The sequence below is a fragment of the Zerene cesonia genome, chromosome 20, assembly GCF_012273895.1.
Source record: "Zerene cesonia ecotype Mississippi chromosome 20, Zerene_cesonia_1.1, whole genome shotgun sequence".
Lineage (NCBI taxonomy): Eukaryota > Metazoa > Arthropoda > Insecta > Lepidoptera > Pieridae > Zerene > Zerene cesonia.
The window spans coordinates 1,467,438-1,491,891 of record NC_052121.1 but is presented as its reverse complement, the minus strand read 5'-3'; the positions used below and the strand labels follow the sequence as shown (position 1 = coordinate 1,491,891).

Sequence of the window (24,454 nt, the reverse complement as noted above, 5' to 3'; positions counted from 1 at the left end):
CACTTCATATTTATTTACATCAACAACAATATTGTTGAAAATAAAACACATATTGATTTCAATGTCTCGGAATCCGAGTCCACCGCATATAACATAAAAAACGAATATAATTAAAGAATTTCAACAAGTTACACAACCCGTATTCGTCCATTCACCGCTGATTGAAAAGGGCGTGTAATTCGGTAAGCGGACAGGGCCACTTTTTGCACTGACTGACTGACAGACAATCGTATATATATGTAAATAACACACGTCCACCCGCAAGGTGACGCTGACGGTGACAAAACGCGTCGTGACTTCTCCGAATGATTCACTGCATTTGATGAATTCTAGCTAATGTACCTTGAGTCATGCCTAAAGCACAGGATTTAAAACTCTAATATAGTTCTGAGATGTTTCCTTTTTAGAGCATACTGGCAACATTTAAAAATAGATAATGATTGTGTCAATACAACGATTAATACTAATTCATCCGATTCTTGACATCTTTAATATAAAGGATGTCCCGACTCTGCTCAACGAAACTTATAGTTTTAAATACGCTGATATTATGTAAAAAATACTCATAATCCCCGATGTATGCCGCAGACTCTTCAATATTATTTCGTCCTTCCATTAGTGGAGCGGTCTCTGTGGCACGATAAAAAAGTCAAAAATTTATTCTATAAAAATCAATTAATTCAATTTATAGACACAGTTCGTTGATATGATTAATCATCCAATTTCGCATAACACGCGGGCGCAATGACTGCGCAAGAGCTAGCAAGAGCAACCATTACTGCGCCATTAACGTACTGTCAACAGTATGTGATTATCAATATTCTCAAATAAATTGCTTCAGATTAATGTTCATTAAATTTCATCGAATTAATATTCATTTTATGCATATATTTTATTAATAAACTCCATGTTGGTGGCGGATAGCTATGAAATATGTCGAAAGATTCGCATTCACATTTTAGCTTATGATAGGCATTTTTAGTGCAAATAAAATATATTTTATTAGTTGAAATAGTTTGAATATATTACATTGGCCAAAACCACTTCGTTTTGGAGGTCCATACCCCTGAAGTGTTAAATAAATAATAAAATTTAGTAAATAATGTTTGTGCTTCGACTGCCATTATTCTCTAAACACTCCCAGATATCTTTGTGAGAGTTCTATAAACCAAAATTATTTGTGTTTTCTGCACTAGTATTACTTTCTTAAACCCCCTCCAAAACTAAGGTCTAACAACACCCGTGATACCCTACCTACATAAAACCAGAGTTTTCATCAAAAGCCTTTTATCAAATTTCAATTATAAAACCTTAAATCGATATTTATGTGCTAGAGCAAGTACTCAGTGCCTAGATAGATTAATTCCTTTCAGTATCATATATTGCCTCTATTGAAATTTATAACTGCATACAAATTAATCAGTTTATATGTACATACCAATTAAGGCTTTATATCAAAAGTTCAAGTGAATTTAATGCCTTCTATGTCCTGCTGAGATAGGAAGCAAGTTCGATCTTAACAGCATTTATTACACATTTTATATGCATTTAAATTATTGGTAAAGATTTATTTGCTTTGCTTTAACATCAGCTTTAATATGTCTCTTAAAACTTTATAATTATTTATGTTATAAGTTAAAAAAACCTTTTTTCTCAATTGCTGTGTTTCAAGTTTTGAATAAAATGCTATTTCAAGGCGGAAATATTCAAATTTCGAATTTAATTTCTTTTTTACCAATCCTCCAAACCTACAGACATTAAAGATGCGTTACGAAATCTCTGATCAATAACAAGATCAAGATAAACTTTAAACTTTGATACAAAGAGCGATAAATATAAAATAGGTACAATTAAAATTTATTACACCTCATTGTTTCACCGACCTTTCTCTTAAATATCAAGCCTACCGCATATTGATTGAATTAATCCCTTACAAGCGTTCAAGCGGCAAAAAGTAGCTTTTTAAGATAAATACGCAACATAACACCGTAATAAATAAAACTTTATTATAATCCGTATAAGATATAAAATTGTTCATTTTGTATTTAATACGACAGTGGTAAAAATGAAGCGGTAAATCTTATGTTGACGAAGATAAGATTCAATTTTTGCTATAATAAGGAGATTCTGTATGCGCAATGTGCAATTCAGTGTTTTTGGCGCGCGCAAACAAAACGCGCTATCGATGCATCGTAGTTATTTATTGTATGCAGGAATGTTTTCGGTGGAGACATAAATCTTTTTTGTAAATTGTCGCCGCGTTAATGCTTTTTATTTTACTTAGCATACCCGCTTCGTATTAATAAAATCATTGAAACACAGCATTAAATTGAAAATTGACACAAGATTATGATCGCATGACGAATAAATACTACGACGACAATAAACACAAATTAAACATGTTATTACTTTTGGCGGGGGAATTATGTATGAATAAAACCTATATATCGACTATAATATGTTTGGAAAGTTCTGTCTGAAAAAGAAATATGTCTAGTGTGTAATTAAAAAGTTTTTTATTTTTTTCAATGAAGCTTAGCTCTAACTATTAGCAGAAATATAAATTTATTTTAGTTTATTTATATATAATTATATAAATTACAATTATAGAAAAATAAATTCAAATTTGATTCATCAATACAAACGAAATAAAAATTAATAGCAAAAACAAACATTAATCATAAACATAATTTGATTAATATAGTTTACTAATTGCCCTACTCGGCTACCGTGCACGGATCTCTTAAAGTCATCGATATGCATCGATCTAAAATGCAATATAACTTTACAACTGTTTATTGCACCAATCATTTAATTTTCAATCAAAATGATTTTAAAATTAAACAACATAAAACATCGATTTAAAAACCGGATTTCATCAAATATATACACCTAACTCATCAATCAAAATCATTTTAACTTTTACGCAATTAAATATGGAAGTTTATTAAAACAGCATAACATGAACACAGAAATTCAACGCAAATAATATAATAATTTAATATGTTCAAAATTACAATTGTCAATGATAAACAATTTATATTCAATTAAACAGAATTGTAAAAGATGATGAGCGTCATAAATATGAATTAAGAACATAATTAGTTATTAAAATTATTCAATTTTCTTATGTTTTCTTATTAATTATAACCTAATTCCACCTTTGCAACTCTAACCGTCTGATAAAAATACTCGTATAATATGCATTTAAAAAAAACACTGAAAAAGGCGCATTAACAACAGAATCAACGATTTAAATTGTCGGACTTGCTACAGAGTATATATAAGTAACGCGATCCTAATTACGATATTAAGATAAACTCATGAAATATAGCCAAAAATCCTTGATAAGTGTCCAAAGTTTGAATGGTCGAAATCAACTACAAATGAGTCGATTACAATATACAAACCTACAAACGTACAGGTGAGACTAAGAAAAGAGTAAAAAACCCAACCTGTAACTATAAATAATCTTGTACTGCAAAAATAATCACGAATCACAACGTAAAAACGGTTGTAGCTAAATTTCAATATAAATATTTCAATCCGCCAGTCGCGTGTTCGAAAATTACCCTCATAAAAATCATTCATTATTTGCACGGTTTTGGTAAGTTATTTAAATGGAAAAGGGTCTTCGCAATACCCATATAATGTGTCAAGATGAGTACCAATTTCGATCTCAAATTTTGCACATAATAATACTTTTGGAGAGATAAAATTGTGCGCATTCTCTTATGGTTTGCCGATGACTGTATGATGTTTAATGTGAGCAAATATCGCATGTTTGTCCTAGGATAACGGATTTCTTTGTATGTTTATGGCTTTTTATAGAAAAACAAACGAAGCCGTTTTGAAATAACATGAGTGGACATTTCAAAGAACATCTTGAGAAAATTGTTTTGGGGATATTTACAACCAAGTAAAGCGTATAGGAGAGTGAAGGATGCCATAGAAATTAAGTAGTTTTACAGTATAGTTAACGCATAATATGAAGCATATGGACAAAGCCGCGGCAGAAGACTAGTATATTTACGTAGTACAAAATTGTCCTCAATGAAGATAGCGGCTGATTTAGCAGATGTTTTAACTATAAAGGTCCGAAACCACTTGAACTTTTGAGTGTTTATGTTCGAGATAATATAACGACTCCTTGAAGTTATGCTTACCGCATTAAATATAGGGTAATTGATGAATCAATATCGTACATTTACGTCAGGTATGTATTTAAATTATTGTTTGCAAAGAAAATAATTTTGAGGGAGACATTGCAAATTGGATTTTTAATGGAACTTTTACAAATATCTAGTAACTCATTACGTTATTATAAAAATATGTACTTGAATGATTTAAATAAAAAAATACCTTTAAAACTCTTTTGTATTTTGTATGGAACTTACCAGTATATACATGTCACCTCATTATAACAGTGTGTTTTTAGTAATTTATTACTTCTCATAATAAATAACATATTCTATTTTGAAATAGCTCAAACGATTGGCGCCACACTAGAAGTCTATCTAGATTGTCAATGCATATTTAAATGCAACGGAAGTCGGCATTCGATTGGTGACGTTAAGGCTGCATATGGAGTCATAGACGTAACCGGCATTTAAATTTACTAGTTATTGGTTACTGCTTGCAATGGATATGGGTGACGATAGTTCTTTAAATAAGCTGTCAATTTACTAAATTATTTTACGATGTACCAGTAAATTTTAAATATTTCGTCAAAATTAATAACATATATAATTTGTAGAATTAATTAAGGAAAATTTATAACTTACACAGTATTTGCATTTCTGTTAATTTTACGACTCTGTCTATAAAATGTCGTAAATAACGAAAACATCCGACAGGTGCCACAATTCTTCATTTGGGATTTAAAAATTGACTAATTAATTACTTTTAAATACTATTTACATGTTTTTTATATGTTTATCGTATCCTTTCAATCATTTTTCACACTTTTGATGATTTAATGTTAATAATTAAATTTGGAAATAATAACAGTTGCTATAGATAAATGACTGTCTTTTTGTCTGTCGAGCATGCTTCGGCACGAAATTAACCATCGGTCGCATCGGTATAATATTACACCCTCACAGAACACAGGTGTAAAAGAGTAGCATGCTATTGTGTTTCGTACGGTGAGTGGGGTAGCCGGAGGCCTATTTCCTTCTCCTCGCCCTTCCCAGTAAATTCTCTCTTTCCAATCATCCATCCTTTCCTTATCCCTTATCCCTTATCCCTTAAGAGCGGGCAGCGCATTCTCGGAGATCTGAGCCTCTGCGAATGCTCATGGGCGGTGGTGATCGTTTACCATCAGGCGAACTACCAGCTCAGTTGCCCGCTATGACAAAAAAAAAATATCTATGACACTGACAGCGGGCAGCGCATACGCAGAGAAAACTAAATTAGCCATACCGAAAACCCAACTTAAAATGATTCCTGTATTGGTGATGTATACCTATTCAGTAATCATTTTAGGAACGAGAAAGGAGAAAAGTCATTTATCTCAGATGGTAAAACAACACTTAAACAGTTGGAGTCTTGTTATTGCAATCAACAGCAATAAGGAATGCAAGCCCTCTATCAACAGGAAGTGTGCCCAATTCATAAGCCCTCACATGCACGTTACCGCGAAATCAATAGCTGCAAAGATAATGTCATGGCCGCCGAGCTCTAACTGGTCCCAATTGACATTTCTGTTTGATGCTGTCACTCATAATAATGGTACAGCTTCTGATTTTGAGATAGAAGCAGTCTTCGGAATACCGTCGAACGCCTGAAAGAGCGACGTACAAGCGAATTGCTCAGCAAACCAGGTGGAAATCCAGCTAAGTCTTGCAATCTAAATCATCAAAAATAGTATATTTTTCAGACTTACGAAAAATTTTTATTTGACTACATATTAAAACGATAAAACATGATAATATAACAGAATACTTAATACTTATTTTACATGTTTATTATGTTTAATGAATAATTATTATAATTAATTAATTAAATAGTTACTGTAATATATAGCTTACACATTTAACGTGATATTATTTTTAAATTGCTTTAAATAAATAAAATATCATATAGGAAATATAAATATCAATCATGCGCATATTAACAAAGCGATGCTGTCCTTTTTTGAAGTTCAATAATTCACAGACGTTCGACAAAATGGATCGATTTCTTTGAAAACTCGTGAGCGGCCTGACCTTTATGTTGATATGTTGTCAACAAATCATGGCCTTCTTGTAACAGTCTATTCGATAGTATTCACCGACACACACGGTCTGTTTACACATTCACAATAATATACTATACTTGTAGAACATCAATTCTATCTAAAAACTACTCATCCACGCAATTACGTAGAAATACACATGACAGTATAATTATATCCATCATTTTCGAAAATACTTAAGCTTAGAAAGGTTTGTCGTTTCGTTTAAATGCTTGTTTGAAAACGCCCTTGTTTTTGCATAATATGTTATTATTTTATAATTTAAAACAAATAAAAGAACATCCTTAATTATCACAAAAAGATTCATCGGAAATCAAACCAGAACCTCTTTGCCCATTTATTCGTGACATGATTCATCCTGCATCATTAGGCAATAAATAAATAAAAAAACAAAAATCATCTTTATTTAGTTCTCACAACATTAGTCCATAACAAAAACTTAAAAATACAGAAATAAATTACGCCTAAATACAATCGACAAAAAGAAAAAAAAACCACTATTCCTTGAACAAATACAAGGAAAATATCGTAAGTGTTCTTTGGAAATGCCTGCCCTTAATAACACGTTGTTACCATCACGCCGTCTGCACGAAGTCATCAATCAAACCACAATTAATGTCGCCAAAAGCGACACATTTTGCGTTTTTTAATTGCCACGAAAAGCCGCTGATTTAAAACACCGTAAAGGGTAAAACCAAAAGCGCTATCTTCATCAGCATTCAATATGTGTTCAATTATATTTTCACCACAAAGAAGCAAAATAAGTGAACTCAGGCGCGTGTTACGGAGAGTAATAAATCGTGTATTTTATCGAAGATTCATCGATCATTGTACGCCGCGTGTATACTGTACTAATGACAGCCGACAAATTACGTCCTATGTTAGTCCTAACACCTAATGATATGCATGAGATTCATATATCCTTGACAAGCTTTTCATGGCTTTTCCCTTAGTACCGGGGTAAACAGACGCCTATATTGTTTTCCAGGCCATGGTCATGTGTATCTTATGCGTATATTTAGTATATTTAGAATTTACGACATTTATTAGGTTAACTCATAGAATATAGTTATTTGATTCATATTTGCATGCACACAAAATAAACCAAATAGATTTAGTAGTCCTATCCTACTAATATTATAAATGCGAAAGTTTGTAAAGATGTGTGTGTGTTTGTTGCTCTTTCACGCAAATACTACTCAACCGATTGCAATGAAATTTAGTACGTAGATAGCTGGACAACTGATATAACATATAGACAATTGTCATCCCGATATTCATAAGGGATACGGACTTATGCGGGTGAAACCACGGGGCACAGCTTGTATTTTTATATGTGTAATGAAGAATTTTTGGCTTCGAATTTACAAACATACTACAGGGAATTGGAGCTATCACAACTATATCGTATTGAATTCAGGATTTCCTTCTTTTTGGACACAATTTAAAAACAAGGTAGCAAGGACTGCCGGCCATTTGCAATCGTATAAGCGATCACGTACACTAATATATGTTGCCGTACATATAAAACCTTTCTACCCGTGTGTTACGTCACTATTACTTCATGTAATGTGTTACATTAACTTCTAAAACAATATATTCGGAACATTAAATGCTTATTATTCTGAAAGATAAACTAATATGGCATCGCGTGACGATTTCCAAGACATTTGATACAAAGTTATGGAGAAAACAGAAGAATAAAGCTATATGTTTATTTGAATAAGATAGAGTTAGTTTAAGAGATTTACCTGGTCCTAATTGAATGATTATTTTTGTTGAAAAATGAAAACGCTGATATTGTCAGAACAAGATCAAATTTAAATGATAAAATAGAATTATTAAAATCAGTTCACTCAGGGAAAAGTTCTGTGCACATCAAAGGTTTTAAGTAACAAACACAAATAATATAGTAGAAGTAAGACCCTCCTCATTTTTGAAGTCACTTGAAAATAATTTTTGTTGGATTTTGAATTCCAATACATGGCCACTATTGTAAAAGATAATTTAGGTTTAATACCTACAACACAACGTTTCGACCAGTAGAAACAGAAATGAATAATGAAAAAATATTCCTTTTCAGAATAGACTAATATTGCGCCTCCGCGCATAGTTTTTATATACATAACGTCCTCTACTAATCTTCATTTATAAAAATATACAACGATTATTAAAAACCCACCTATTTAAGCCACAAAACACACTACGCAATTATCCGCATATTCCGAAAGAGTCCAGAGATAAAATCGAAATAATATGTCATACTTTAAATACACTGCAATTACAAAGAAACGTGTATAATTGTAAGTTCATTATTAACAAGTGTTTTGATTAGTGGGCCTATATATCATTGGGAGGGCCAGAAAAGGAAAGTTAAGTTTTTAACTGCTTTTTACTTCACAAATACAAGACTCGGTACGATATTTTAAAGTTTAATTAGGTATAATTATTTGTGTTCGCATCGTTTCGAAATTTACAGATCTTACAAGGGGAAAAATATTGTTATAGCCTTGAGATCGGAATCTACGAATCGTCCAAAGGGAGTGAAATCACAGCTACTCTAAATTAATCCAACTGTTCGTTTTTAGAACATCAGAGTGATGTATACCGACCTAATTATCATAATCTTTACTGACTAAAGAACTAACTAACTAAAGTATCTGAATTTTATAACTGCATATTGTTGTGTCTACATTTTAAAGGTTATAAATAAAATAAATGCTACCAAATATACAATTTAGTACATTGTAAATATATGTAACCAGTTTTGTGGAGCAAATAATAAATATTTATTTAATGATATATCTTTAGGTTTGCAAGATTGAAACATTTTCAATTTGAAGGATTTTTTTTTCAGAACACTGCAGTATCTAGTACTAGACCTTATTGACAATCAGCTCTTCGATAGAATTAAACAGTTGATCATTTTTCTATTAAAAATTAATCTTAAAAGTACCTTTCCCATTCGTTTGTTCATATACTGAGAAACATGTTTTTAACATTTTGTACAAGTCCTGTCATATCCTTGAATTTGTAAATAAAAAAATTCAGTTATATTTAATTATCCGATGAATACAAAAACAATAATATTGAAGTTATTCTTTCATATATTTACTTTTCTTCTTACTTATTTCATCATTAGATATGTAAATATATTTTATATCAATTTAAATGATGTTTATAAAAACCACTGATGTAAATAATGAATGCAAAACATTTGTTTTGATATATCTAACATTTGAATCTATATGTCGGGTGATAAATCTTGATTGCTTTTATAAAAGGGACTATAAAATCGAAAATAAAAAGACTAGGTACGTAAGATACAAAAATTATAAAAACTTTATCATCAATTAAAAGAACATTTAATGAAATTGTCTATACCATTGCATTTGTGTGGCCATTAGTAGAAGATTTTGTTTAAGGTAATAAAACTTAAATGGGGTGGGAATGATTTATTATCTGTGTAGTTTTTCGTGATTGCAAAACTAATGTATTCGGGTCTTAGATCATTTTTTATGAATCAATAAACATATACGTTTGTTAGGTTAAATTTTTGATACTTTTTAGCAGAATATATAGACATACTTACTTATATTTAATTAAATTGATAAAAAATTGCTTTAAATGCACATTTTATAATCGATAAACATTTCTTTCAGCCTTGAATGATAATGAAGTGTTATAAAAAAACCTTTACCATTTCCCAAACTATTATTCGTCGAAATTAAAATTCTTTTAACGAAGGTGATAACTTTATGATAATTAACATCTTTGCCTCACGTTTTGGCAATTAAAAAAAATGTAAGAACTGCTACGGCGGAAAGCTTTCAGTTTAAGGTAAAATTTTAATTACACTTAAGTGCTTGAATGGAGACAATAATCGTTCAAAGTTATGATAATTATCACTTACCCCGCTAAGTTTGTCAATACATAGCTCAATAAAGATCATGGTATCAATAATTTAAACATAAATGAAGTAATCGTAAATTCATCGATAATAGAGAGTAATACAATACCATTAAAATCTTCAAAAATCAATCAAAAGAACATAGATTTAATATCGCAGGATACATTAATAACACTGTAACCTTTACCAATACTGCGATTTCAAAAATAATACTAAAAATTACCTCCACATTCGCCGCTTTAATCGATGTATATTAGAATATACTGGAATATCACCTTCCGACCTTTATCGGACCCTACTTAATTTTCTTTATGTGACAACTTGTATAAGCTGATTCAAGAAGCGGCGGTTAATCAAATAGAAGTCAATTCGATACGAAATTATTGTGTTACTAGCTAGATAGACAACACTCTCGCGGTACCCCACTAAAATGTGGCCTATGTGTTAATCCAGACTATAGCTGTCTATCTCTGTACCAAGTTTCATACAGAGTAACAAGCATTCACACATGAAAATACCTATCGTAATCCGAAAATACCTCTCTAATGTTATATCTGTTCAAACGGAAGTCAACTTCAAATTGTATGATTAATCTATTGCACGCTTCATAAGCGAAGCGCATGAAGTTGTGCTCTACGCGCACTTCACATTTTTTAACTAAAATCTAAATTTGAAAGAAATCGTTCCTTATTACCGCGATCCTGCTCTGATTATAATCTCAGCTCACATGCATCAAACATACTTACGGACATCCATAAAAGTTATCTTTGAAGTATTATAAAATTACGAAATAATGCTACGTGTATAAATAGAATGTTATCAATATATCATTAATATTAGGATCTACCTACGAGATGAATCGGTAACCTAATTATTTAGCCGGTTAATGAGGCCTTCAAACCGATTAAATAACGCTACTGTTTAACGATTAAAGATGACACATATTGACACCTCCACTAAATCTCCATCGGTGTCACAGTCGATGTATTGACGTCATTCACAAGCTATTTAAACATTATGGTACCTTTTGAAGAAATAAAAAGAAAGGTACATACATATCTTCCAACATTCACAATCTATATATACATTATAGTACCTTTTGAAGAAAAAGGAGAAAAGTACATATCTTCCAATAAAAACGCTTAAATTATTTAGAAGTAATACTTAAATAAAAAAGAGAAAAGTACATATATAAACACTAAAATTATAGAGAAGTAATACAATTAAATATAAGCTAAAGATTTGTGGTTTTCTCACTGTGATTTTTATTGGTTACTTGGCGCTCGCTCTGCGCGTGTTAACACGAAAATATAGCCATCACCCAGCGAAGATGCAGATTTCTATTGGTGAAAATTATAAATACGATAAAGACCTATATTGGAATTTAATATGACCCATATTGGAGGTAGTTAAGAGGCTAAGGATAAGTGTGAGTGACACTCTTATCTTCAGCCTCTTAGCTATCTCCAAACACTAAAATCATAGGTACCATTAAAAAGACAAACGTACACTTTCGGTTTTATAATTTTAGCAAGGACAAGTAAATTGCAATGAACAGCCAAGGTATCAATTTTAAACAAATAAAGTAAGATAAGTGAAAATAAAGAATTAAAACGTATATAGTGTTACATCTGCTTGTTCGTATCGAATGAAATATATGCTTGTACCGAGTGGTACCAAAAAGATTGGATTTTTATTTAAAACAAGGTTTTCAATATTGATCGTTCGAACGCTACGTTTCGAACGCGAGAAAGCAATGTGATTTTCTGTAATTATTAAATGTGGTAACAGTAGGTAAAAAAGTGTTAAAGTTATGCGTACATCCCACATTCTATACATGGGAGAGGTGAAAAATACGTTATGTAGTAAGAAAAGAAATAATATTGGTAATTTTTTTTAAAGATTTTCTTTTTCAATTCGCTCGCTGGGTTTTCTTCACACAGTTTCATTCGTGGTATTTCTGGGATAAAACTATTCTATATAACTATCCTCGGGTCTCTGCTTATTACAACTAAACCGGTTCGGTGATTTAGGCGTGAACAAGAGATAGACAGACAGATATTATATATCATTTCACACATTTATAATATTAGTTTGGATACAATCAATCGCTTCATGTGGAAAAAACCTTACGCTTCTCAAGTAGCCATTGCATTCCAATAATTACGGTCAATATTCATATGTTTTCCTGTCAAATAGATCAGAATTCCGCAACAACAGGGTCTTATTGACCTTATTGTAAATAAAATACAATACACGAAGTAATATTTTGAGTTGTTCAATCACATCAGTGGCTCATGGTCCTCGGACTTCCATCGAATAATCAGATTACTAGTATTTAATTATCTGTGGTCGAGGGTTCGAGAACAGACGAGCGTACAAGAAATAAATAGATTTTTCAATTATTAGATTATCTACATCACAGCTGCTCGAAAAAGTGAAGGAAAGCGTGGTTAGAAAATCGAATCGGCATGTCCAAAAACTAATAGTTCGACGATATGTGACATTGCGAATCCGCACTTTGCCATCGTGATATATAAATCACAAACTACCCACTAATCTACTATTTATAAAGACTAAATTCGGTACATGATGAATGGTACACAGAAAAATCAATAATGATTTCGTAAAACTAATGATTTATTTATGCTCTTTTTGGGCGTTTATCTAAATAGCATTTATAAAAACCATTTTAAATATAAAATTGCACAAGTTATAAATAAGAACTTGTAATAAATCGAACATAAAAGCTTTTTAGTTTTTATATTTCGGCTTTAACAAAAAATAGCAACCGGTATGCGTCCTTTACAGATTAGTCGACAAAAAATGATACTTTAATAAAACGTTTCAATTAACAATCTCTCGTACAGTGATAAATCGTTAAAACAGTTAATAAAATAAAGTAATGGACACTAAAGAGCAAATTGCTAAGACACAGCGTTAATCTTATTTGTAAAGTTAAATATAGTAAGAGTTGATTTGCGACATTGAATGATATCTTAAAGAAACGCTTTGGAATGCCGATTTCCCATTGGTCGCTGTGAGCATTAATTATCACAATGAGCTTATAAATTTTCTTTCATTTGTTGAAAATTATTAAACTGCAACTACCTCTTTTGTTTAAGCTGTAAGACAAGGAAAGGCCCTTTAAATTAAACGAAATAAAAACATTATGAATAAATGGGTAATATTATTTGTAGAGGTTGTATTTTTATGATAATTCAAAAACAACTGCTGTATTGTTAAAATAGGTATTTATAAAACACAATTAAAAATGCGAGTTTTAAATTCGTTCACATCTAAAAATTTGCATACAAATACTGTATCTTAGAAGTCGTTATCCTGTCCATATTAACATGTGAAGTGCGCCTTTAAACCCTTCGTTGCATGGACAATAAAATATTATGTCGTATCGATATACGTACAGCTGTTGTTCCCTGCGGTATAGCGCGAACAAAGATCACATCATCTTTTTTTTAATTGGAAATGTCAACGGCTACAGATCTACCGGTTCTGTTTTGTTTAAAAAACATTGTTTTTTAGTTCATTAGCTTCGATACGCGATCTTATTATTTCATGATTTTAAATAAATGCAATTTAAATTGTAACTTTTGTTTTCAAATTGTGCGCTTCGAGTTTAAGTGACTCAGCAGTGCAAAGCAATTATCACATTAGTGTTTGCCTAAGTATTAACACGGACGTTGATATTTTAAATATTATTTGACTCGCTCGCACCTGTGGGTTCACTCGCAAAGACAATGATTTGCCGTGAACTTGATTTCTATGTTTGAGATAAACATTCGATCGGAATTTTAAAAAGTTCATGAATATATTAAGTTTTTTATTGCCTATCGAGGAACTAGTTTTTGGAGAAATAGCAAAGATGTTGTAAAGCAATTATATTTTTTTATTTTTATGGGAATATGTATATACCTGTGTATTAGTAATTTTAGATGGACGACTATTAACAAAGTTTATTGCCCGAAACGTTCTCGAAACTGATCAAACTGGGATCACCACTTAAATATTAAACACGGAGTATTGTATTTATTCTGTAAGTGTAGAGTTTGACGTAACAAAACTTTCAGTTAATGCATAGGAAATTTCTGCAAGTTCTGTTAATATAAATATTTTTTAGATGATAATTTTACTTTGAATAGCTAATTTTTTGTCCGAACTAATTAAATAATCTAAACCCTTACTTTGAGGAAAAAAAACTAGATACCCTTTTTCTATTCAGAATTCGTCAATTAATCAAATATATAATAACCAGCTAAAATAACTAAAACCCAAAAAAAACTTACCTTCATGGTTTAAAAAAAAATGTCTTCCTAATGAACCACAGATTCCTAGAACACGTGTCAGTCACAAAAATGTTTCCAATGCACCGATTTGAAAAAAGAAAAACAATAACTGTTCTAAATTCAATAAACGCGCGTAGCCGCAGAAATGTGTCAGTGGCGTGCGGCGGACGGCCTAGGACGAGGAGCGCGTGTCGAATGCTAATAGCAAAATCGAAATGTATTCAGGATTTTTGATGAATTTTGGAGCGGGCACGGGTTTTAACAGCGTCGCGGTACATCCGAGACTGGTAAACGAAGTCGCAGGACATCGACTTTATAAAAGTTTGTCCACAACAATGCGTGTAACTGTACTATGTTTCGGCGCTATACCGATCGCGCGGAACCTAGATGTCATGATGATTCGATTGATGTGTTCATTAACCTGGTTTTTTATTGGAATTTTTCGACATGTTTTTCAACAACAATGTGCGAAGTAGCTCTGCTTAACAAACTGTGTTAAATCCTTTTATTAGTTTTTAAAAATAGAGAAAAAGATACCAAGGGTGCAGCCGGGACGGCTACCTTATAGCTATTATTATATATTATTAGTAAATAAAAGCATTAAAATCCATACATAAAAATAACATACACAATTATGTAGAATGTAGAAAGATCAATAAGATAAGCAATCTATCAGCTCGTAAAGAAAATAATTTGCCCCGTACCATATTTCCAAAACAATGTACTTCTCTTCATACATTATTCGACACGCTTTCGAAAATATCATGAATGCACATTCGACACAGAGGCCGTCTTAAATTTTGCATAGATCTGCTTTCGTCGAACGTCTCCATTTTGAAAAGAAACTTCCAAAGAGTTTCGTTTAAAAATTAATAAGGAATCATGCTTACCCGTGACTTGAGTATGTTTTACATGTTACTCCTGGGTACAACACAAAGTCAATTTCAGTAAGTTTAACCATAGCAACTGACATTTCAACGTAACCCAATTTTTATAGACGTCTTACCGCCCGTTTAGTTCTGGTAGACCAAAGCACACATAAACATTGTAATACTTTTTTGTCGCCAACTCAAGAATGACAAAACATTATGTATCCTATATATTAAAATAACAAAAGAATAAATATTTCCTATAATATGCTTACGTTTCGATGTACACGACGAAAATTAACAACGTAACATTTTCCAGTTTATACAAAACCCTAATTATCATTCATATAAACCAAAAGGTGTCCAAGAACGAATGTGCCTCAAAGACGTAAATTTAAAGCGATACAAGTTACAAATTGAAACAACAAACCGAAACGAGACCTCGAAACCCCGGTGAGCTGTGAGCTATGACAACCGAGACTTGACACAGAAGACTGGTCACCTACTAGATTGTAAAGAAAATTAGCCAGTGCTACCGATATGCGTCTTACAGCCACAATTGAACTGGAACTGACTACCATATTCATCATTGCATAGCACGAGTATAAAAAATCTATCGCTATCTGTCTCTTTGCATGTTTAGATGTTATAACGTATATTATATTAGAAGATATAACGTATATATATAAAAATCCAGTGTCATTATGTATGTTCCCAATGAACTCTTTACCAACTCAACCGATTTTGCTGAAATTTACCATTTTATGTGTAATTTGGTCCAACTTAAGATATAGGATAGTTTTCGAATAATTATCTATTAATTAATTATAATCTTAACATTTTTAATTATTACTCTATATCACGCTATGTAATATGGGTATGCTAGTAATGTATATAATAGAAGCTCGAAGCCGGGGCCCGTGGCTAGTTATTCTTATAACGATACACTTACTACTAACGAATCTTCTAGACTTTTTAATTTTGTACCTTTTTTTCAGAGCAAGCAAAAGGGCATGTAGGCCACCTGACGATATGGCCCATAAATATTTGCAAAACTTGTGGTATTGCAGGTGTTTTACCGACCTTTTTAAGACATAATATAGGCAATATTATGTTCTAAAAAGGTTGCTTGAAAGCTCCTATATCCTAGTTCGAGAAAACAGCAAGAAAACCTCCATATCCCTTTACTCAAAAAAAACATCCTCCAAATCTTTCTGACATAGATCAATTCGAGTGCTTAAATACTTATCCTCACCCGAACAAGCTGTCCAATTAATAAAAGCTATTTAGATTAATTGCGGAAGTTATTACTTCGGGTTTGCTACAATTGTAGCGCGAGAGCTTGCAAAAAACATGGTCCGAAATACCAAGGAACATCGTGGCATGTCAACACACGAGGTCGTTAGCAGTCCTTGTAACTTGAATGTCGTATATGGTCTATCGCTTTTTCCTTCACACACGTGTATGAGACGATTTCCAGTTATTTGGCTATCATTGATACTACTTTAATTCAGAAATGTGGCGATATGGTCAGTGAATTGGATATGAGATGCCTTCACCCTGCATATTGAAGAGTAATCCCTTTTTCTGAGGTGATGCAGATATATAAATAAATTTAGTTTTTACATTATGTTATAAGTACCTATTTACCGATATGTTTTTAGTTATAAGAATTCTATCTGTGTTGATCCACTGTTTTGTATATTTTTTTGGAAATAAATGTTTTCTGTTCTGTTCTAAATTCCTATTGAATAAATTGAGTTTAATTTATACGGCCACACTTTTTCGATGTGAACGAAATCTTTGATTCTGTATTAGGTATTATAACAGAAGCAAATTTATAAATGAATAGTATTATAAATATATGGGCTGTATCAAATCTTACTTTAGACACAGCACACCCTATAGTGCGTGGTTCTTTACTACCCTTTTATAGCAGGCACCTCTCCTCTTGAGTAGGTGGCGAGGAGAGGTCGCTTTAGTTTATTAATAGCTCCATGATTTCCAAAAGTAAAAGTTTAAAATCTTTAACTAGTGATAAGAACATTACATTTATACGTAAAAAGATTTTAAATATATTTTATTTAAAAATAACAACAATAATGTACCATCCATTAAAGATTTTGATATATCCACCAGAATTCCTATCTACCCTTTATGGTAGCTAGATAGAGCTGTCATCTAAACTAGGCCAGTCCCTATTAACCTTTTCACATCACAAAAAGCGTTAATCAATGAAACGATTCGATTATATCAGACAAGATAATGCAAGGGTATCGTCAAATGTCACGCGTTGATTCGGAATGTAAAGCCGCGCCCGCGACGCGTAGGTGTGCGGCAAAAAAACTCATGTTGCGATCGTGTAGGGATAACAAACACTCATCCTTCAATAACAGGGTAATAATGTTACCATAGCTAACATAATACCACACTATGTAATTATTTTTAACGTTTTTAAAGACTTACACATAAGACTTATATTTTTAATGTTGCAGAAAAATGAGTTTAAAAAAAATATCTGAAAAAAAATCAATTTCGACAAAGCTCTGTTTGATTCAAGCTATCGATCACGCGGTAAAGGGTCTGTAATTACCTATCTATTTAGCTCATCCACACTCAATAAGCACATTGTTTCATTCAAGATGATCAGATCAACAGATCAATAAATAATCATTTGCCTTAAAGCTTTCTTACTTAAAATATTTATAAGTAGGTACAATGAAAACATTTTTAAATAAATTCTTATTAGATATTCGTATATGTTAGACTGGGTGTTGTCCCCAGCTTCGCCCTCGTGGTTACAAATAGTTTTTATGGTACAAACTTCCAACTTTATTATCCCATTTGAGGTAGGATTTATCAATATCCTTTTAGAGGATAAGGGAATGAATAAGGGATACATCATTCTGGCTACCTGCATGCCAAATATCATAATCGCGTTCGGTCTGTGGTCGGATTTGGGCTGTGCGTTGATAGATCAGTCAAGCAGTTTTCATATTAATCGTAACAGCAAACGCAATTATTTTTGTAAATTAATAATGTTAGGTGCAATGCTTTACACAAAAATTTATAAAAAAAAATGCTTTGACGTTCAATAGCGCGGCAATCCCAGATAACATCTTACTAAATTGTGCGAATGGTTATAAATATTTAGTGCCTTTTGTATTCAGATTGTCGCCAATCAATAACCTTTACACCTGTACTTAGCGATGCTACTGCCTACTACTAATGTACATAAGTACAAGATGACCAAATGTGTTTTCGTTGGGAATGGACTAAGCAGTTCTTGAAATTAAAATAATGATATACCTATAACCACACAAAATAAAACAGTAACAGGTCTGGATTTATGTGGTCATATTTAATAAATTTTAAAATGAGTATATAAGTAATTGCTATATAATATTGTGGGTTGTATAAAACATTATTTTCGTAGAGCCCTAGATAATAGTAATTTTATCCTAAGTTACTGAGCAGATTTTGAACAAAAAATTATGGTGCAAAACCACCGTAAAGTTCATTTTATATGATATGTTGCTATCCACACATAATGTAAAAAAAAAATCACACTTACAAAATAAGTTATAATTTATAAACATACCATTCGCCCTCATTCAATTGTTAACACAAACTTTCGGTAGGTCTATATCACACCAGGTATATATTCACACCGGGCAATACTAATTTATTTTATAATTTAAGCATATACCAAAATATCCTATCCTACTAATCCTAACCTTCCTACTAATATTATAAATGCGAAAGTTTGTAAGGATGTGTGTGTGTATTTGTTACTCTTTCACGCAAAAACTACTAAACCAACAATGAAATTTCGTACGTAGATAGCTGGGCAAATGAAATAGCACATAGACTTTTTATCCCGATATTCCTACAGGATACGGACATACGCGGGTGTAACCGCGGGGCCCAGCTAGTATATAATAATATTAAGTAGTTACGTTACATTTCCGAAATTCTTTTTAAAATTTTATTAAAAACTCTTAGCGCAACAAGCTAGCTTCTTTTTTTTAGATCAGTGTAGAAACCCCATTGACGTTCTCATTTCTTAGCTCAATGAAGAAGTTTAAATAAAGATCTTCCTAGATAAGCTTACTTCAATAATTAATTACCAGCATAGGTCTTTACGTCTCATTTTTGCCAGCCTATAATTACAATGCTGATCAGAACCAGTCGAGAGTTTTTGTCTGGTTAACCAAATTACCACTTTTGGCGCCATACATTATTTATTGGATTGACATTACGAAATGTCAGACGAGTGTTAAAAGATATTTCCATAAATGATTACAATAATCTTTGTCTAAAACAATTTGAATTGTAATAGCATCAAATATTATAATAGACGAATAAAACATACATGGATAAAAATTTATATGTCCTTTCAATGCCTGGTACTGCGACAAGGTGCTAGAAACGTTCACTTTAGGCGCCAATATTTACGCTTATACACGCTTAAATGTTAGAATGACCTAATTTGTCTCAATTGCTCTTATGCCGAGTATACGAAAAGAAATTATTAATACTTCGTAATCATCATAATAAGAGATGAACTCAACAAATTATTGTATCTTGTTATTTTGCTGCAAGACCTGTAACAATGAAACTTATAACTGATATAAAATGTATCAGTAACATTGTGGGATTCGTATCCAATGAAACCGTCTCGGTGACCAAACTCAAGCCAACGGGATCCCCAATGGATAGTTCCATTGGGGATCCCATTGGTTTGGATCGCCACAGTACAGGAAGGTAGAGCGGTGATTCCACCTTGCCGCTCTAATTATGCGCTTGGCCCGGAAACGGGCAGCCGCCGAGGTGGTCTCGGATGATTACAACCAGCTGGTTGTGAAGTGAAGGCACTTAAGCGGCTCGACGGAACCCGCCACAATAAAACTATTAAGTAAATAGTATAGTACAACGTTATACTTTTAAAATAATATTAATAGAGCGACCAAGAGCTACTCTATTCTTGTTGGTCTCTTCTGGTATCTCCTAATTCATTAATATAACAGATTTTTTTATAATCAGCGTAACCATTATATTTTACGAATAGCGGTCCTCCCCGGCTTCATAGAAACAATAAGGAAGAAATAATCTAATCGCAGATGCAATCAAGGTTCTTCTGCATAAGAACCTTAATTGCCTAACGAAAACGCTGAACAATATTAGCCGAATCGATGGAGCAGTTCTCGCGTAATACGCTTAACAACACATATGGCGATTAATTTTTATACAGGCATTGAAATAAATTCACATAAATAATGTTTTTGGAAGTGGCTAATTATTCGTTAATTACCGCTTAATTATCTGTCTGCAATGTTGCGTGTAGTTATGCAGAAAATACCATCACATAGATATTAAGTAGCCATAAACAACACATAGCTGCAAAAACTCGAAATATATGAGGATATTGCGTGTTGCAGTTCAACGACGAAACAGTTATTGCATTTTTTATTATTTTTACCATAATAAATTAAGTTAATCAACTGTTTAAGTAATACTAGCTGTGACCCGCGGTTGAAACCGCGTAAGTCCGTATCCCGTAGGAATATCGGTATAAAAATTGCCTATGTGTTATTTCAGTTGTCCAGCTATCTACGAAGCAAAATGGTATTATTATTCACCAATAGATGTCAGGAAAAAAAAACACGAATAAAACACGAATATGACATTTTCTAAAAAAAATTCCTAGCTAGATCGATTTATCGCCCCCCAAAAACCCCTATATACTAAATTTCATGAAAATCGTTGGAGCCGATTCCGAGATTTCAATTATATATATATATACAAGAATTGCTCGTTTAAAGATATAAGATTTTAAAGAACAATTATTAACTGTATGAATGAATTCTGCCTAGCATTGTGTTAACGTATGAAATATTTTCTAAGGGAAGTAATTTGACAATCAAAAGAATAACAATAATAACACATAAATTTCTGCATAATACATTTAATAAAGATCTTTTTATCGTTCATATATAAAACTGTCATATCACAATATTTACAAATTTACAACATTTATCGCATTTTCTCATACATATTCTTAAAAAAAATCTCAAAATAAAATCATAGTCCAAAACCACATGAACTCATCTAATATATTGATTTATATAATACAATTTTACAAATATTTACAAAAATACTGTACTTATAAAATAATTCCTAATTGCCAACTATTAAAACAATTTTAAAGAAATCAATTACGTACTAAAAAGCAATTATATAAATGCAATTGTGTTTGTCTTTACGTTCACGGCAACCATGCAGTGGTTTGGTATATAATTTTTAATGTTACGATAAACTTACATGAATTTCTATATACCTGTATATAGACAATATTATATGGTCTTAGGTCTAGATTTTATCACAAAAAGTAGAAGGGGATAAATATGTATGGATGAAATTAAATTTGTTTGGAGATCATACGAATTCCAATTCAAATTTCAAACCACAATTTAACGTCACAAGCGGCGTCGCTAACGGACGGAAGGACCATACAATATAATAGTCAAAGAACATATAAAAGAAGTTAGGAAGGCGTTGAAGAGGTAATAACGATACAATCACAAACCGATATAAAGCGTTTTGATTATACATTGCTTACAATGCATATGTACCAGCTTGTACCGAGCTAGCGAACGCGCATTATGTTGCGTTCATTAAGATACAGTCGCGAGCGGCGTGGTTCGCTCTGGCGGGGGTGAGTGCATGTCAAACATAGGTAGTGGGAGAAAAGTGGCGGCAATCAGGAACTATTTCCTTTCTAACGTCTTTTATCTGTTCTGTAATATGTCATATTTATTAAAGATTATCACAGCTGTTGCCTTCATACAAAAAAATGTGACTCGAGGATTTTTTTTGCACTAAAACTGATATGGGTTTTGATTGGTATAAATTTGATTTGAATGCAATCAGAATTTAAAATTTTTAATCAGTGTTTCGATTGAATACTGGAGATATGAAAAAGTGTATTTATTCTATTCGAAGCATACGAAAGTAATGTGAGGACATCAGAATTTTATTGATCGCGACATCCACATAAATGAATAACGTAAGATAGCCCATTTTAAAATAATACATATGATTTATCATATGCTTGAAAAATTTTTTGTTCATATGTTTGTTCAAGTTAGCCAGCTAAACACAATTTAATGGGGCTATAGACGTCCAGCTGATACTATAAGTTATATTACTATAGAATCACAATATTTCTTTGAATATTTATAAAATTAAAAATTGCAAACCGAAACCTAATCCATTTATATTATAAATAGGTTGTAAAATTTAAACTCAATACATATTTACAATGCTATTAGGACTTTATTATACATTCATATAAGAACTTCATCACAATTGCCATATAATTATTTATTATAGTAAACATTTGTGCTTTATATCAGAGTGAACACCTATACATGTTCCGACCCTGTACACTTATTGCGTAATTATACCATAAATTATTTACATAAGAACCAAATAATACATTGTTATAAAACAAATACAATTTGTCATGTAACAGAAAATTCATACAGAATGTCCCTATGATATATAATAGCTTTTGGAATATGCAAATTGTTTCATAAGTTTTATCAACTTTATAAAGACTTGATAAATTTCATATCCATTATAATGTCTCATATACTGTACAGTACTTTTTGATAGTTGGTTGGATTTTAAATTATTTCAGCCTTAAGAACTCTATATGTTTCAATCAAAAGTTTGGTTTACAGTAAGTGAAAGGACCTTTAGGAATAATTTATTAGAATCAGAAAATCATAGGACCTTGTGCACAATATTTCATATAATAATTTACCTTATTAATAGAAGGAATTACAAAATCAATTTGAAATAAGCAAATTTCTTTTTAATAATGGTGTTAACCCCCTTTAAGTAAAATAAAATTGCATAAAAATTCGAGAAAGCTCTGACAGTTACTAATGATGCCAATTAAAAAAATAAAGGGGCCAGTCTCTTAAAAATGCTCTTTACAACATAGAAGTCAATTAACTGCTTAACCCATTGCAGATTTGTTAATATATTTCATACAACAAAATAATTGTGAACTGGAAGTCTAAAATTTTGTATTCAGAAGTTCATACTTCATTCCAATATATTTAAACAATGAAAAAAAAGCACTTAAATGGTTAAAAATAATGTGTCAGAACCGTATTTTGGTACATAAATAAAAACATTTTTTTAAGGGACCATGTTACATATGTAAGTCTCAAAAAATCTAAAACGCTCATTGAGAAGAAATATAGCGCAATTAAAGATCCACGTCTAGAAATTCGTGTTGTGACTGACTTGCTTTTCGCCCCCAATGATTTGTGACAATGAAGCCACGACACGTTCTGAACATTGAACAAAACACAGGCTATTTTTTCACTCAACAACCGCCATCGGCCTTCGGATATATCGGATATATAGAAATATATCTATAACCAGACTAAATAATTTAAAAAAATGCCATAAAGTCATTTCATACCAATTTCGCCATTTCAATAATATGTTTTCAGAAACTACGACATTTTTCTCACTGATGTTTTTCGCGTAAATACTAAATATACCACTGTTTCTCAATATACACAATTTTAAATATACATTTATACTATTAATAATTTATATCATATAATCTTTCCGAATACAATATGCAAAAACAATGTATCATACACATTTACTCACAAATCTAGCTGTACTACGCACATAGCACTTACACACTATTTACACTATAACACTGCACACTAACACTTAGGAGGCACGTCTCTTTAGTGTCACTTTCCCGCGCGCCAGCTGAGACACGAATATCCTGACTCGCTCCGAATTCGTCTTTTTCACGCATATCTGAAAATAATAAAAAAAGAGATTAATAATTCAATTTATTGTAGTTAGTGAGCATAACCAATAGCTCCTTATAACATTTATTTGCTAATATGTATCTCTTTAGTAATACTTAATTTCATATACAAGAAACACCCCTCACTCCGCATGTTCAAACGACTAAATTACCCCGATTGCGCAATCGCGCTCAAAGGTAGAAGGCGCCGTTTTGGTAAAACTAGGCTAGCGTTCCCCTACTCTCTACGTGTTTTAGTTACGTGTGTGTGTGTGTGTGTGT

The 24,454-nt window shown here is 31.8% G+C and overlaps 2 protein-coding genes across 2 annotated transcripts in view; both read right to left on the bottom strand.

The window, feature by feature from the left end:
- The window catches only part of LOC119835225, a 39,811-nt gene extending 25,051 nt beyond the window's left edge, over positions 1 to 14,760 (bottom strand). The window contains exon 1 of the mRNA XM_038359929.1: positions 14,453 to 14,760. Coding sequence (XP_038215857.1) covers positions 14,453 to 14,458 — 6 coding nt within the window. The 5' untranslated portion in view covers positions 14,459 to 14,760. The remainder of the gene's footprint in view (positions 1 to 14,452) is intronic.
- A 7,683-nt stretch (positions 14,761 to 22,443) lies between these two features.
- LOC119835184 (sin3 histone deacetylase corepressor complex component SDS3) overlaps positions 22,444 to 24,454 on the bottom strand; it is a 7,921-nt gene continuing 5,910 nt past the window's right edge. Inside the window, 1 exon segment of the mRNA XM_038359876.1 lies at positions 22,444 to 24,231. Coding sequence (XP_038215804.1) covers positions 24,088 to 24,231 — 144 coding nt within the window. The 3' untranslated portion in view covers positions 22,444 to 24,087.